The sequence below is a fragment of the Tachysurus vachellii genome, chromosome 25 (genome assembly GCF_030014155.1).
Source record: "Tachysurus vachellii isolate PV-2020 chromosome 25, HZAU_Pvac_v1, whole genome shotgun sequence".
In the NCBI taxonomy this organism is placed as follows: Eukaryota; Metazoa; Chordata; class Actinopteri; order Siluriformes; family Bagridae; genus Tachysurus; species Tachysurus vachellii.
The window spans coordinates 10344092-10358210 of NC_083484.1; the positions used below are offsets into that span (position 1 = coordinate 10344092).

The 14119-nt window shown below is 37.5% G+C and overlaps 1 protein-coding gene across 2 annotated transcripts in view; it reads right to left on the bottom strand.

Annotated features, from left to right (window-relative positions):
* Positions 1 to 176: 176 nt before the first annotated feature.
* The window catches only part of ptpn3 (protein tyrosine phosphatase non-receptor type 3), a 41092-nt gene continuing 27149 nt past the window's right edge, over positions 177 to 14119 (bottom strand). Inside the window, exons 8-26 of one of the 2 annotated variants that reach the window (XM_060861985.1) lie at positions 13970 to 14087; positions 13674 to 13761; positions 13453 to 13541; positions 12798 to 12861; positions 12554 to 12684; positions 12345 to 12470; positions 12150 to 12263; positions 11955 to 12045; positions 10735 to 10812; positions 10570 to 10626; positions 10329 to 10485; positions 9717 to 9880; positions 9519 to 9609; positions 8987 to 9051; positions 5153 to 5293; positions 4736 to 4864; positions 3541 to 3686; positions 1324 to 1459; positions 177 to 1208 (exon numbers count right to left, since the gene is read on the bottom strand). In XM_060861985.1, coding sequence (XP_060717968.1) covers positions 1128 to 1208; positions 1324 to 1459; positions 3541 to 3686; positions 4736 to 4864; positions 5153 to 5293; positions 8987 to 9051; positions 9519 to 9609; positions 9717 to 9880; positions 10329 to 10485; positions 10570 to 10626; positions 10735 to 10812; positions 11955 to 12045; positions 12150 to 12263; positions 12345 to 12470; positions 12554 to 12684; positions 12798 to 12861; positions 13453 to 13541; positions 13674 to 13761; positions 13970 to 14087 — 2066 coding nt within the window. In that variant the 3' untranslated portion in view covers positions 177 to 1127. Of the gene's footprint in view, positions 1209 to 1323; positions 1460 to 3540; positions 3687 to 4735; positions 4865 to 5152; positions 5294 to 8986; positions 9052 to 9518; positions 9610 to 9716; positions 9881 to 10328; positions 10486 to 10569; positions 10627 to 10734; positions 10816 to 11954; positions 12046 to 12149; positions 12264 to 12344; positions 12471 to 12553; positions 12685 to 12797; positions 12862 to 13452; positions 13542 to 13673; positions 13762 to 13969; positions 14088 to 14119 lie in introns of both variants that reach the window. The other variant, XM_060861984.1, reaches the window with a different exon arrangement.

The window sequence follows — 14119 nt, forward strand, 5'->3', positions numbered from 1 at the left end:
GCGCAAGGCAGCGCGACCTGCTGGCTGTGAGGTGTTTACCTTTAGACCACACGTGTGTCTTTGGGTCATTGCCCAACACCTCACTGGTATAAATATATTTCAGGTGCATTTTCAAAGCATTCCTGTCAGCACAAAAGATCATTCACTCCTACTCAAAAACAGAAAGCCAAAATGAATCAACATTTATTTGATTCTTTATTAATAAAGTGATTTTCTTTGTAGTAGTAGTATTTCTATTTGGACTGCGTTTGTGTGTATTCTATTGATTTATACATGTTTAAAAGTGGCAGAGTGCTTTTTTGACTTCTCAAGATCTATACAAGTGTCTGAATGTTTTTCCATGTTCATGATTTCCTCCAGGTTCCATTGGTTCTTCTCACCTCCCCAAAACATGTTAGTAGGTGAACTGATGAGGCGCAAATTGCCTTAAGTGTGAATATACAGTATGTGTATAGTTATGAACTGGTGCCTCATCCACCACATGCTCAGTGTACAACCAGGATGAGGTGGTGATGGAAGATGACTGAATAAATGAATGAAGATACACAGAACGCCATTGGTCTTGGTTTTTGGTCATTTAAATACACAGTAAAATTATGTGGAGAAAAGTCTGGTTATTAGCAGCACGACAGTGTATCAGTGTCAGTAAGTGCTTGGATGATGCCTATGCAGAATTACTGAATATCTCCTTTCCTATTGAAAAACCTTGAATTTTGATAACAATTTGTATAATTGCTACTGCATGTCTGTTTACATTTTTTAAAATAATGACAATTTACTTAAAAATATATATATTTTCAACCCCAAAATAAGAGGGTTGATTCCATGCAGTGATGCAACAGATCCAGGTGGAATTAGGACCAGTTGTATTGATGCATTGTTGCAGCCACTGTGGTTAGAAATATGAATGTATTTGATCTGATCCCAAATTTTCTTTACAATACTCATTTCTATTAATCATGTTCTTTACTTTTTACTAGTTTTCTTATGTATTGCATGAAAGCATAAAAGCTGACAAACCCAGGTTACTCTAACTCTTTTTACGTACGATCCATCATGCCTAAAACCGATCGTTTTTCATCTCTTTAGGATATCTGTGTGTGTTCATCTCTCATGTCCTCCTCTTGTCAGCTGCTAGTTGCTTGGCTGTGTTTGAACCTCTCTCGGTACACATGTAGGATGGCCTGACAAACAAAGCTGAATTGGCACTGAAAAATAACAAACACAACACAGATGCAGATGAACAATAGTCTGTAGTGCCATGTGAATATGGATATAGCATACAAGAAATTAAAGCCCTGCAAATGAAAGCACTGTGTGTACCGAGGTTTGGACCATCATTGCTCTTTGCTCCCTCAGCGAAGCGACAGTCTCAAGAGGATACACTGGCTGTGCCCCCTCCATCAGGATCAGGGCCGTCTCCATGGTGATGAGCACACCTGTCCGTCCAATCCCAGCACTAAAGAAAGCATCCAATCACCATCATTTACTTAATGTGATTTTAGCAGTTTAGAGTCAACTTTCAGGAAAACGATGACGTTTTAAATCAAGTAAAAAAACAAAAATAATGCATGTTATTAAACTGTATATGTTTTCTTATGCAAAACTATTTTTCCTGCCAAACAACAATAACAAAATGATCAGAAATAACCCCACAATTACTATTTTTGTGACGCTTGCTCTGAAAAAATAAATAAATAACAGCACTCTAAGCCTTTTCCTAACATGTAACATGTAAATCACTCTTTTTCAAGTTTAAGTATTTATTATTATGCATTTCATATTATTCGTGACATTATTGTACCTGTTAGGTCTCTAGATGCCATATTTGATCTGTGTTATGTATTTATTATTCCTTATGTTTTGGTTCATTGGGACAGAACACGTCAAAGTAAGTGGTGAGTGCAGCCTCTGATTCAAGCTGAAATAGGCTTCCTTTCTTTTTTATTTCCACTCTCATCCTTTATTATATAAACCAGGCCAGTGCGATTGGTAGATTGACCCGGTATATCCTTTTTAATGTTATATTTCTGTTGCTCAAAATGCTTAGGTGAAGATTCTTCAAGATTGTTCGTGAACACCAAGAACACATGGCTCCTGACTCATTACTGAGGAGTACAGATGGCAGACTACCACCTCTCACCTCTCGGAGTAAGAACAATGAACATTTGAACAGGGTTCAAATCCTAAAATTGAGATGGCCATTATAAAAATCAATCAATAAATCAGTCAGTTAGTTAGTTCAGTCAATCAATCAGTCAATTAATCTGGTCACAAAAAGACAACAGATTTCAATATGTATTTGTGTGTTACAAATGAAATACAATGACTAGTTATTCATAAAGAAAGACCTTTTTAGTACCCCTAAAAGCAGACCTTTGGTATTCTGTTCTCTAAGAGCAGTTTGGTATTCTGGAGCACTCCATGCCATGTCATGCCCTCAGGTAAGAAACTGTTGCTACTCATCAATCTGGACAGGGTTATAAAGCCATCTCCTAATAATTTGAAATGTACCATTACACAGTTAAAAGGACTGCTTACAAATGAAAAGCCTTCAGGATAGAATCTTGCTAGGAGTGGGCATCCCAGCAAATTCAAGGTTCAGTCTAATGTTCAGACTTAATACTCAGGTAAAAAAAAACAAAGCAAACAAGAACTACATTATTTGACCTACAGGCCTCTGGAAGGACATTAAATGTTTACGTATAAAATTGCATCTGAACAAACCAAAAGGTTCTGGTACAATATCCTTCGGACTGATGAGCCCAAGGTGGAGATGTTTGTTTATCCTACACAGTGCCATGATTGGTGAAAATCACCACAAACACCTCATATCAACATTGTGGTGGAGGTGTCATTAATTGGGGTTGATCTTCAATGACAGGACCAGGGAAACATCAGTCGCTGAGAAAATAATGACCTCCATTTTAAAACAGAATATTCTTGAAACAAAGACGTGACCAGCAGCTTAAGCTGGCCCCGAAATTTGTTCATAGAACAAAAGGTCTGAAGCACATCAACATCTGAATAGCTAAAAAAAAAAATAAAGCTGGAATAGTTTCAACACCGAGAACTTAACATCCAGTCTCAACCCCAATGAGATGCTCTAGGGTGATCCTAAGAGAGCTGTGTATAAACAAATGCCCTCAAATATCAATGAACTGAAGCAATGTTTTGAAGAAACTGATGCCAAAGTTTATATCTACATGCTACTGAATTATAGAATGTACTTGTTGATGTAACGTGAGGTTATTAGTCTGTTTATAGAAGTTGTGTTGATTACAGAATTGTTGTTTTTGCCCTGACAATAATATAGAACTGAAGGAGGAAGGAGGATGTATACTTTCTTTTTCTTTCCTTTTATGAATTGAAATAATTTTCATAGGTGCCAATAATGACACTATGTTTTTGTGAGAAAAATAAGAATGATGTATGTTTAAATTTAGTGTATTCTCTAATTGATTGTGGTGGAAAAATTATTTGTGTTATTTATTTGCCCATCATCTTGATGGGTGCCAGTAATTTTCTGTTTTTGCCTACCTGCAGTGGACCATAAGTGGTTCAGTGCCCTTTCGTTTACTTCTCATTGCCTGGACAAAGTCCAAGAATTCTGAAGAATCATCTGGGACCCCATGATCTGGCCAGGCTACATACTGTAGGTGCGTGATGGAGCGCTGTTCACCCAACTGAAAGAGAGAGAGAGAGTGTGTGTTTGTGTGTATATGTGTGTATATGTGTGTGAGTGAGTGAGAGAGAGAGAGAGAGAGAGAGAGAGAGAACGTGTGTATGTGTGTGAGTGAGAGAGAAAGAGAGAGAACAAGTGTTTGCTGAATGGAGAATACATGTTGGGGCACGTTTCTTTTTCCCTACTAGATTGCAAAGATACTGAAGCGGAAAACAAGAACACAAAAACAGGTACATGCAGACACACCCCTGCATGAGGTTAACTGCCATACACATGCAATGCACATGCAATGTTACCCTTTCTAAACATTTATAGGGATTAACATTCTTTGGAAGAACGGAAGCAATTAAACGTAGCTATAGTAACGAATATATCTTGGTTCATTAGCATAATAATTTATCGATGTCCACAAAAATTGCTACAGCAAGGTCACAAGGTAGAAAGATCGAGTCAATTGATGGTGGTATCATGCATTAATTTACCTTTCCATCTCCATTCACCCAGGCATAAACAAACAAACACACGGTGTATGGCCAATGAATGTGTGATATAACCTCCGTCTGCTGCCCATGCTCAGATTAACTCCCACCAACAGCTACAACAGATGGGTCTCTGTTCTCCAGCAATCGTCATGCATGTGTGTATGTGTGCATATATGTGTGTGCGTGTGGTCCTGTGGTGTTGCCTGTGAAAATGTGTGACCGCACATGCAAAGATATACTCATGTACACACACAGGTACACAGTTAAATAGTAATACATTTTGGTTGAAGGGATAAAGATTTTTGTTTTGTTTTGTTTTATTAACAGCTTCAGTGAGATGAAAATAAGGAAAAGGAATTACAAAAACTATAACCAAACATTTAAATCTGCTTTACAAATTAGGCATATTGTGAATGTATTAAATGAATGTACGCCCTAAAGGTTTTAGGTAGCTTTAGGTAATTTTTAGGGATTTTTCTTCTGAAAATAAATAAATCATTTTAAGTACTAAACAGAGACCTAGAGAAATCAGATATTTCCATCTTGCACAACTGTGTGTGTATATTACCTGAGTGTGTGTGAGCGTTAGCTCTCTGGTAACATAGGCCAAGTTACACTTTTCAGAATGACAGCACACTTGAAGGTAGTCATAGTCCTTCACTTCAGGAGGATGAGGCCAGTATTGGTGGCATTTGGTCTAAAACAGTGCCAAGATTATTAAGCAAAGCACACACGTACACACACACAAAATATCAAATCACCCTAGGAAAGAATTTAGACCAAATGGTTACCAAGCAACAGTCAAGCTGAGCAGTCACAATTAAACTGTGTGTGTGTGTATAGTAGCTGAATAGGGTCCTTCTGTGTGTAATATGAAAATACAGTTCTTTTGATATACGTCAATGGAGACGTGTATGCCTGCGGTGTGTTCATATATACAATATATGCTTCATAATGTGTGTCAGAGCTTGTTTGTGGTACCTACCCTTCCTCTCTCAGTCAGTGTGGTCAGCATGATGATCACACTGACTCCCTGTTCCCATACACTCCTCCAGAAGTGAGTACATGTGTTGGGCAATGGCCCCTGTGCTGCCAGATAACGTAACGTGGTACCTGCTGGCTCAGTCTATAAAACACACACACACACATATTATAGCATTTTCCCTCTAAACCTGATCCTCGATTTCAAATCTACATAAAACTATAATGTCATTGTGACTGGATCATAGACCTCAGGCAAAGTTTAAACAGGGCTTATTCAACAACACCAGATTCAAAACAAGCCCTCCCTAAGTCAGCAAGCCTTTCTTTTCATAAATGATTCAATGACTTCTATGCATTTAGAATTGCACTTAATAGTTTGCGCACTTTATTCATCATCTCAACTGGAAAACAAAACTATATTAGACAATATTAGAATGGAAAAAATGCAGACAGTCTACAGACAATTTGAAGGCAGGTACTGGAAGTAAAAGTATAAAAGGCAGGCATATGGCAGGATATTAAACTGAGTAGGGATAAGTAAGAAAAAGGATACCTGGATACCTTGCACATTTAAACGAGCAGGTCTAACTTGATTGTTATTATTTTGTTTTAAAATTAAAAATGAGAATAAACTCTTACAATACAACTGCAAATTTGATAGCTGTTTTCTTTCCCACTAAGTCGTTGACCAAGCCTACCACAGTAGCATTGCTTTTCTTCATTTTTTTTAATAAAACATAGGGACGTATGAGATCTTGGTAGTCCCCCCCCTTAAAATATTCCGGATGAAAACTGGTAAACCTCTGAATAGCGTTGAGGTTAATTTGTAAGAAAAGAAGCAAGCACAGTTGCTTTGAACCAAACTCAAATCAACAGGTAATATCTCAGTGATGTATCTGGTAATTGGTGATTTATTTTGTTTCTCTGAGAGTGTGTGCAAGATCATAAATGATGCCAGGCCAGCTGTAAGAGAATGTTGAGTGTCAACAACAGACAGTCATCCAACATGCAGTCTAGCAGCTCCTTCTGGATGCCTTTAGGCACAAAATGATAAAGTAATATCATAGACCAAGGTTCAGCAAAATTTCCAGCCAACTGGATCTAAAAAAAAAAAAAACAACAGACAAAAGACTAGAAACTTGCCCACAAATTTGAGCACTGGATAAGGAAATCTATTTTTTCTTCTTGTTTGTATTGTAAACAAGGTAGACAAAAAAAAAAATCGGATGTAGGGACATTACTCTAAAATCCCCATTTACCTTTTCAAAATCTTTGCAATACATATTACAACAGAACTAGGCAACCTGTATACACAAATATATCTAGCGTTCATTCTTCTCTGCCAGATTTCCTACTAACACTCAATTCAGCTTTTGATATTACTAGGAAATCAAAATGGGTCCACCATTAACTGAAAAAGAGTTTAGGCTGATTCTTTAGGTATTTAAAAATTATTTATGTACTTTATGTATGTCTTAGTCAAGAAAAATGGAACATGTTTGACAGGTGGTGAGATCAACTAAATGTGGAAACAATTTCTTCTTCAGAAGGACTGAGGCTGTGGTCACCTTATCTAAATGAACAGAAAGATTTCAAACAAAATCTTGGAATAAAACCAGGCAGTGATCAGGATAAAAACAGAAAGTGTGTAATGTGAAGATCACAGTAATAGGGACTAGCTGTCTTATGAAGTTTTACATGGTTTCCTTTATTGTAAAATGTCTGAGTGTTCCTTATTAAGTAGGGAGCGTTAGCCAAACCTGTTGTATTAGTCACTTGTAAGACCAGTGGTGAGTCTGCTGAACAGCATACTGGAGTTGCAAATACCCTTTACTATTTTTAAGAATAACTATTATTAATTATTCCAACATCATTTTAGCTCTCTTACAAAGGGAAGTGTACTTTTGTCTGGTTGGGAGTGTGGTGTGACTGTGTGCTGTCTCGGCGACACTGCATTCGTTCCTTTTATAGGTAGTGTTACTTGTCTACCAAAGACCAAAGGGAAGTATGTGTTGGCCAGGGGTTTAGAAATGAGTTTTTACTGAAGTGCCTTTCATTAGTTTTTATCCAGTGGCAATTGTACAACCATTTTTGCAGGGTCTGTGGCTGTGTTACTTTTCTTTTAGACTGGGGTAGCTTGCTTGTGAAAATGACACTATAGATTGTGTCACCACAGCCTGGAGCTCCAGATGGATCAGGTGGGAGTGCTCTAAAGTCCCAGAGTGTGTTTCCTGGATGCACTGTAACTTGTGCTATAGCCAAATATCTCAAAGCAGGTGACTAAGGATATGAGGTCTATTTGAATGACACAGTCTTTAACAGTCATATGGAACAACTGGGAGCAAAAATAGTTCTGTTCCACAGCATGTCTGTTCTTTTCCACTTATTAGAAGTCATCCAAAGTAATGCTTTTACTCTGAACAAGTGGAACAAGAGGAACAATTATCTGATAGTACACTAAAGGTTTTCTCTGGTGGTTCCTGAGGAAGGTCTAATAAACAGCCACTTTCACATAAGTTTTATTGAAGATGGCTTGCTGTGTTGGATGTAGGTTCCCAGAGGGTCAGGGGTTTCCAAACTAAGGGTTGTGATACATGGGGTCACTTGATTTACAAATGTGGCTATTAGAGGAACTCTCGATTGTCTCTTTGGGTTTATTCACTTATTTCACAAATTAATGTTGGAAATATTGACTTATTCTACTATTTTTAATAAAATCAAGCCACATTTAAATTAAGAGTGTATGTACTATTGTAGTCTTTTTTCACTATTCGTTGCACTATTGTAGGAGTCCAGCAAAAAATACACAAATTAGAACAGAAGGACCCCTGCTTCATGTAGTCATACCAGCATGGATTATTCCTTATATTTTGTTCAATGTTGGATGCAGCAGAAAGAAATATGTCCTTTAAAATACACTGACTTTTTGAAAAAATGTTGATAACATATCAAACATGTTACTGACATATTATGTTGTTGTTCTTTTGGCCACAGTGGATTATGTGGTCAGCATGTTAGATTTTGTGGAGGGTTACCCTTCCTGATGCAACACTCGTTTTATCGGGCTAATGGACGGTCACTGAGAGTTAACTCTTCAGTGGCTGGGTTAGCTCCCTGCCCCGGAATCGAAACCAGTTGGCCAAGGTTGGTGTAAAAGTAATCTAGTGTCCTGCACACAGCTCTGAACTCAATCTCACTCAACATTTTGGGGATGAACTGGAATGCAGCCAGCCCTCCTCACCCAACATCAGCGTCCAAACTTACTAATGCCCTTGAGCTGAAAGGGCAAATCCTCACAGCTATGCTCCAAAATCAAGCAGAAATCCTTCCTGGAAGAATGGAGGTTATTATAACTGCCAAGATGGAAAGGCATTCCACTAGATTTTGTAGCATGGCTGTCAGGATTTGCCCATTTTGCATTAAGACTATTAGTAAGTTTAGGCACTGATGTGGAGAGCCCTGGGGAGCAGACTGAGTGTTCCAGTTCATATCAAATGTGTTCAGTGGGGTTGCGGTCAGAACTGTTGAATCTGAACAACAATTCTTGAATACCAATTTAACAAACCACTCTAGTTCCAGTGAAGGGAAATCTTGACATACAATTGTTTATTTCCAAACAGTTTGGCAAAAGTCCACATATAGGTGTTATAGTTGGTTGTCCACAAAGTTTTGGCCATATAGTGTACCTTTGACCATATAGTGTACAATTTGTCAAAGCCAATATATATAGCAGCACTAGTCTTACATTCTGAAATGTAAAGTCTGAAACACTTTCAAGTACACGAATTTGTGTTTGTGTGTGTGTGTGTGTGTGTGTGTGTGTGTGTACACTAGCCTTCACATGACTCGCATTGATGTAATTATCCTCCTCCGTCTGTAACACCACCCTGGTGATGTCATCTAATGGAAGCAGAGGGAGAGGTGGAATAAAGAATGAGGAAATGGTGAATTAGGGATTGTCAAAAAAATTCCTCATCAAACTAGTTTCTAAAGAGCATTTTGACTGAACCAAAACAGAAGCTTTAAAGACAACAAAACAAAATGCTACAGTTGACTATAACTGTAATCCACTCACATCTCAAAGCTATGCATCCGCAATCATAACATAGCTCATTCAGAATCACAAAACAATGACAATCATTCAGGCAGAGATTCAAAAACTCTTATGCACATGCTGAAAAATGAATCTAAAAAGGCAATAACAATAAATGAAGCACTGACTGTTGACACGTACCATAAACATTCACAAACCATAATTATTGTGATAATGGCATTTCCAGAATTGTGAATCAGTTCAATACGTACATAATTTTGTTTGTCATGAGGAAACAAATGTGTCATTTTTGACATCATCTGAAGAAACTTACACGGTAATACATCTTTGTACCGATTCTTTTCCATGTTCTCAGTCAGTTGTGCACAAGACATTAACAGTCCTGCTTTCTTCCTGTATAATTTCTGTGTCAAAACACACACATGCAAGGATCATCAACCAATTTGAACACATACTTCAGGCTGACATGCCCAGGGCAAAATCACACATGAACATGCCTGTAAATCCTTACCTCAAACTGCATAAGCAAAGTGCCAGAAGTCAATCCCCTTTCCAGACGGTTCATCGACTCCTGTAGTGTCTCTCCAGATGGGTGACCAGGGGATGGAGGAATTTCTTCTTGAAGGCTAAAACTGCCTGGAAATTGTAATGAGGTTTCCGCTCGCAAAGAGACACCTGTAAACACAAAGCATCATTTATTGGTCAATATTAGGCAAACCTTTGCCTTTTCACACCTCCAAACTTGCAGGAATGGTAAGAGTCACTATATTTCATGACCTTCCAGTTGTATTTCTTCAGACTAGCATAATTTAGCTGTATTTCCTTTTACCTGCATACTGAGGTTGGAGTTGGGTGTGCTACAGTTAATGTAATTGATCACACTTTTTCCCCATTCTAATGTTTGGTGTGAACCAAGACTGAACCAAGCACTTGATCTGTATCTGCATGACTGTATGCATTGTGCTGCTGCCACATTATATGTCGGAATAAATGAGGAATAAATGAGCAGGTGTGCATGTGTCCCTTTTCAAGCCTGATCAAGCAAAACACTAGCTAAAAAGGCTAAATGATCTACGTGACCTTCACAAGACCAACATTCATTTTTCACGATTGATCAACAAACCTTTTCTGCGTACATGCAATAAGAGCTCCTTGCTGTGAGACTCTCTGCTGGCTTTGATGTACATGACCACTTGTTGATGTGTGTGTTCTGAAATGTCACGTCCATTTATCATGAGCACTTGATCTCCCTCCAGCAATGCAGGGACACAGTGACCAGCCTGTAACAAAGAGGCAGAGTTACATGTAGTCTCACATGTTGTGATTCAAAAAAAAAGTTAATCTAATCTGTTCATACTCCTTACCGGAGAATTAGGGTTTACATGAGAGATCGCCAGAGGCGTCTTCTGATCCACACCTCCCTAAAATAAACAGCCATTTAATAGTACATCAAATGTAATGCAATTAGCAAAACAAACATGGTCATTAAATACATAAATACACACAAAAGGATAACTAAATACACTCACTTTGACATTGAATCCAAACTTGCCATCTTTGTCAGGTTTGAATCTGATTAGCAGAAGCTCCCCATCAGCTTCCAAATCCTGCTACAAGATGAAGAAAAAAGCAAATAATAAAAAATTAATAATTTACTAATAACATCTAGAATTCACATCACAGGTAAATTTAGGCTTATTTCTCACCTAGTGCGTTGACTAAAGTCTTTGCATGTTTCCTTTTCTTTAGAGAGCTTATAATGATTAGCAAGCACACTTACATAACAGCACAAATGGCTCTGCTTAATTGGCCAGCCATTTGGATCTGTTGGGCATTATCAGTTAGTATTAAAGTGCAGAATTTTCACATATAGTTTGAGGTTAAAACACTTTTTTTAATGCACATATTTACGGAACTTGTACTGTTATTGCAGTAGTAGCAATTTATTGGGCTCAAGCATTTTAAGATCTTGTACAGGCGTAAAAAGATATGCATTATTTATCAAGTGTGTAAGCACTTAAATTGGAAATGTAACAAGAGAATATGTTTGTAAAATAAACATATTATTCATTATATATTATAACACAATTCAACATAGCAAAACTGAGTACCAGGTGACTTTCTATGCCTCATGGAACCTAATGATGCTTCTTCAATTATTTTAGGACAAATTAGAAAAAAAACAATTGTGCATATCTTGTGACCAGAAGGTGGTGCTGTTCTGAAACTGCTCATATTACATAGTTTATGTTTTGTTTGTTTAATTATACTTGAGTCTGTCATAAACCATTCACAACTTATCGCCATTTTCGAACAATATTATTAATTAATTACAATATTGACCACTGTAGCACCACAGTAGATCGGTGAAGTACTTCTATCCCTGATTTTGTTTCTAAACAAGTCAGGTGTAAAAGTGGCATTAGTTTTATTTGCACTATGAGCACTATGAACAATGACAGCAGGCTTGAATCTGAGATTGTGGGTTAACTAGTATGTGTATCATAGTATAATAAGGAAATAATCATTAACAACAGCATTACTGTGATTTGAAAGGTCTATTATTCTGTTTTACTACACCTCCCTGGCTACACTTAACACTGAGTCAAACTTGCCATAATACTTATAGCCCTAAAAGAACACGGTGACTGCATTCATGGCACCATTTAAACCAATCCCAGGTAGCATCCAAAAAAGTGTGGGAAGTTTGTCTTGCCAAATTTTTTGATCCATATACACCTCCTCTCACCTTATCCCATAGACACTGAAAGTCTTCCTCATCCAAAGTGTTGTCATCAGATTGGGAGTGGGAAATGGGTTTCTCATCCTCCTGTGCTTTCCTTCATTAAACACATTTGAACTGATTACTGACTAATAATTTGATGTTAATAGTGTAATAATGTACAGAGAGAGGGAGAGAGAGAAGGCAAGGACCGTTGTTTACCTGTAAGTATAGAACACATCTTCACTCTCAGTCACATAACTCATGTCATTAGTAAGGTTGTCTACAGAAGATGGACGGGGCTTACGAAAATCATGACGCATACGAGGTCCACGCCTAAAACAGCCACAAAATTCACCCATCAATCCAATTCTATTAATAATTAGTATAGAAAAAATATCAGTATAAACACAGTACCAGTTAGGTGTACTTGGTGGAGATCTTGAGGGGAGACTTTTAGTTTCCAGATGTTCAGTGGAAAGAGACTTTATTAAAGGGTTCCACGTCACCTCACCTACTAGTTTCCGATACAGATGGACAGACCTACAACACAGCCACATCCAGAAACAAGGTCACTGATGGAACCCAAAAGCAAAATGTACCCAGAAATCATAAATAAAACGTACCTAGGTTTGGAGACCGCATGCAAGTTTTTTCTGTTGTAGAACGTGTGATGATCCACACAGGATCTCCAGAGGTTTTTACAAGAACGAGAGCTGGGCATGGACAGAGACACCACTTGTTGGCCAACCTCGCCCTACATAAAAGCATAAAGACTTTAACAATTCTTTCTCTTTGAACAGCAAAAACAAACTTAGTAAGTACACCAGCTGTGCTGCATATACTTCATCTACTCTTTAAGAAACTTACATGTTTCCGCCGAAGGTGAATGAAAAATCTCTTTCTTTTGAATGAAATCTTGATTATATTGATCCTGAGTGATATATTAGGGAAAGAGGTGTACCGTAATGAGTAAACAGTTGATCGAAATTGGACTTCACAACTTTTCATGATTCATTCTATGGCCATGAATATATTGCTAAATACTGCAATTTCAAGACCTTGCAGAATAAATGATAAAGTTTATTCTGTATAATAAACTGTGCTGTTAAAATACTCTGATCACTTTAGGGAGCTTTAACATCTAGGACCAGGTCCAGTTTCAGACAACCAAGGATTGTGTTGTAATTCCTCTTTTCATGTGAAATCAGCTGTTAAGATTGTAAGTAAACATTTGAAACATTAATCATTCTTAATTGTGTCAGAGTACACAGTACGTGTATTCACAGTAAAGCTTTTCTTTTGGGAAAACACCCTGAGGCGCAGATGAATATTTAATACAACCACAGTTAGAATGTGATTCAGTGTTGGTTATATTTGACTATAACAATAGCACAAAACTGTTGCCAAGATATATTTATAACATAGTGTACTGTTTCTAAAAATATTAATACTCATTTATCATAAAACATAAGTAGGCTATAACAACGTTATCAAGAAAATAGGTTGCTAGATTATAACCCACCAGGGGAAGAAACCGGAACAAACCAAATGGCAAAACATGGCCACGCCTCCTGACGCAATCCCAACCCAGAGAGATGAGTTACTAGCATCCTAAGAAATAATCATTTTGGCAATTATTCATGCACTTTTAACTGTTTTAAATTTATATTCTCTTTCTCTCTTATTATTGAGTAATGAAAGCACTGAAACAAAAGCTTTAATACAATGCAATGGACATGCTACCTGTGCACTATGAAGCTCTACTCCATACAGGTCTAAAGTTCTAGCTGTGTTCAGGTAACACAACTCTGCCTCACTCCGAGATAGGCCACTGAAATAATACACATGAACATACAGTTAGTCACTCTTGCACTTTCGACCCCTCTTACACGCACCTTTAAAGCTGCATACACGCACCTTTAAAGCTGCATACAAGTGGAAAACACACCAAGAAGTTGCAAATAAACATCTATAAATGCATTATTATTATTATTATTATTATTACAGTATGAATTCTGCATACGTGTACATGTACGTACTTGTGCTGTGGATGCAATGACGCTACTTTTAAAAGGAAGTCCTTGTCCTGATCAGGAATAAAGTGGATTTGGTCTAGATATCCTGGAGGAGACTGAGGAACATGGTCTCCAAATTCAGCTGTTTATAAAACAAAAAGTGTTATTAACTAG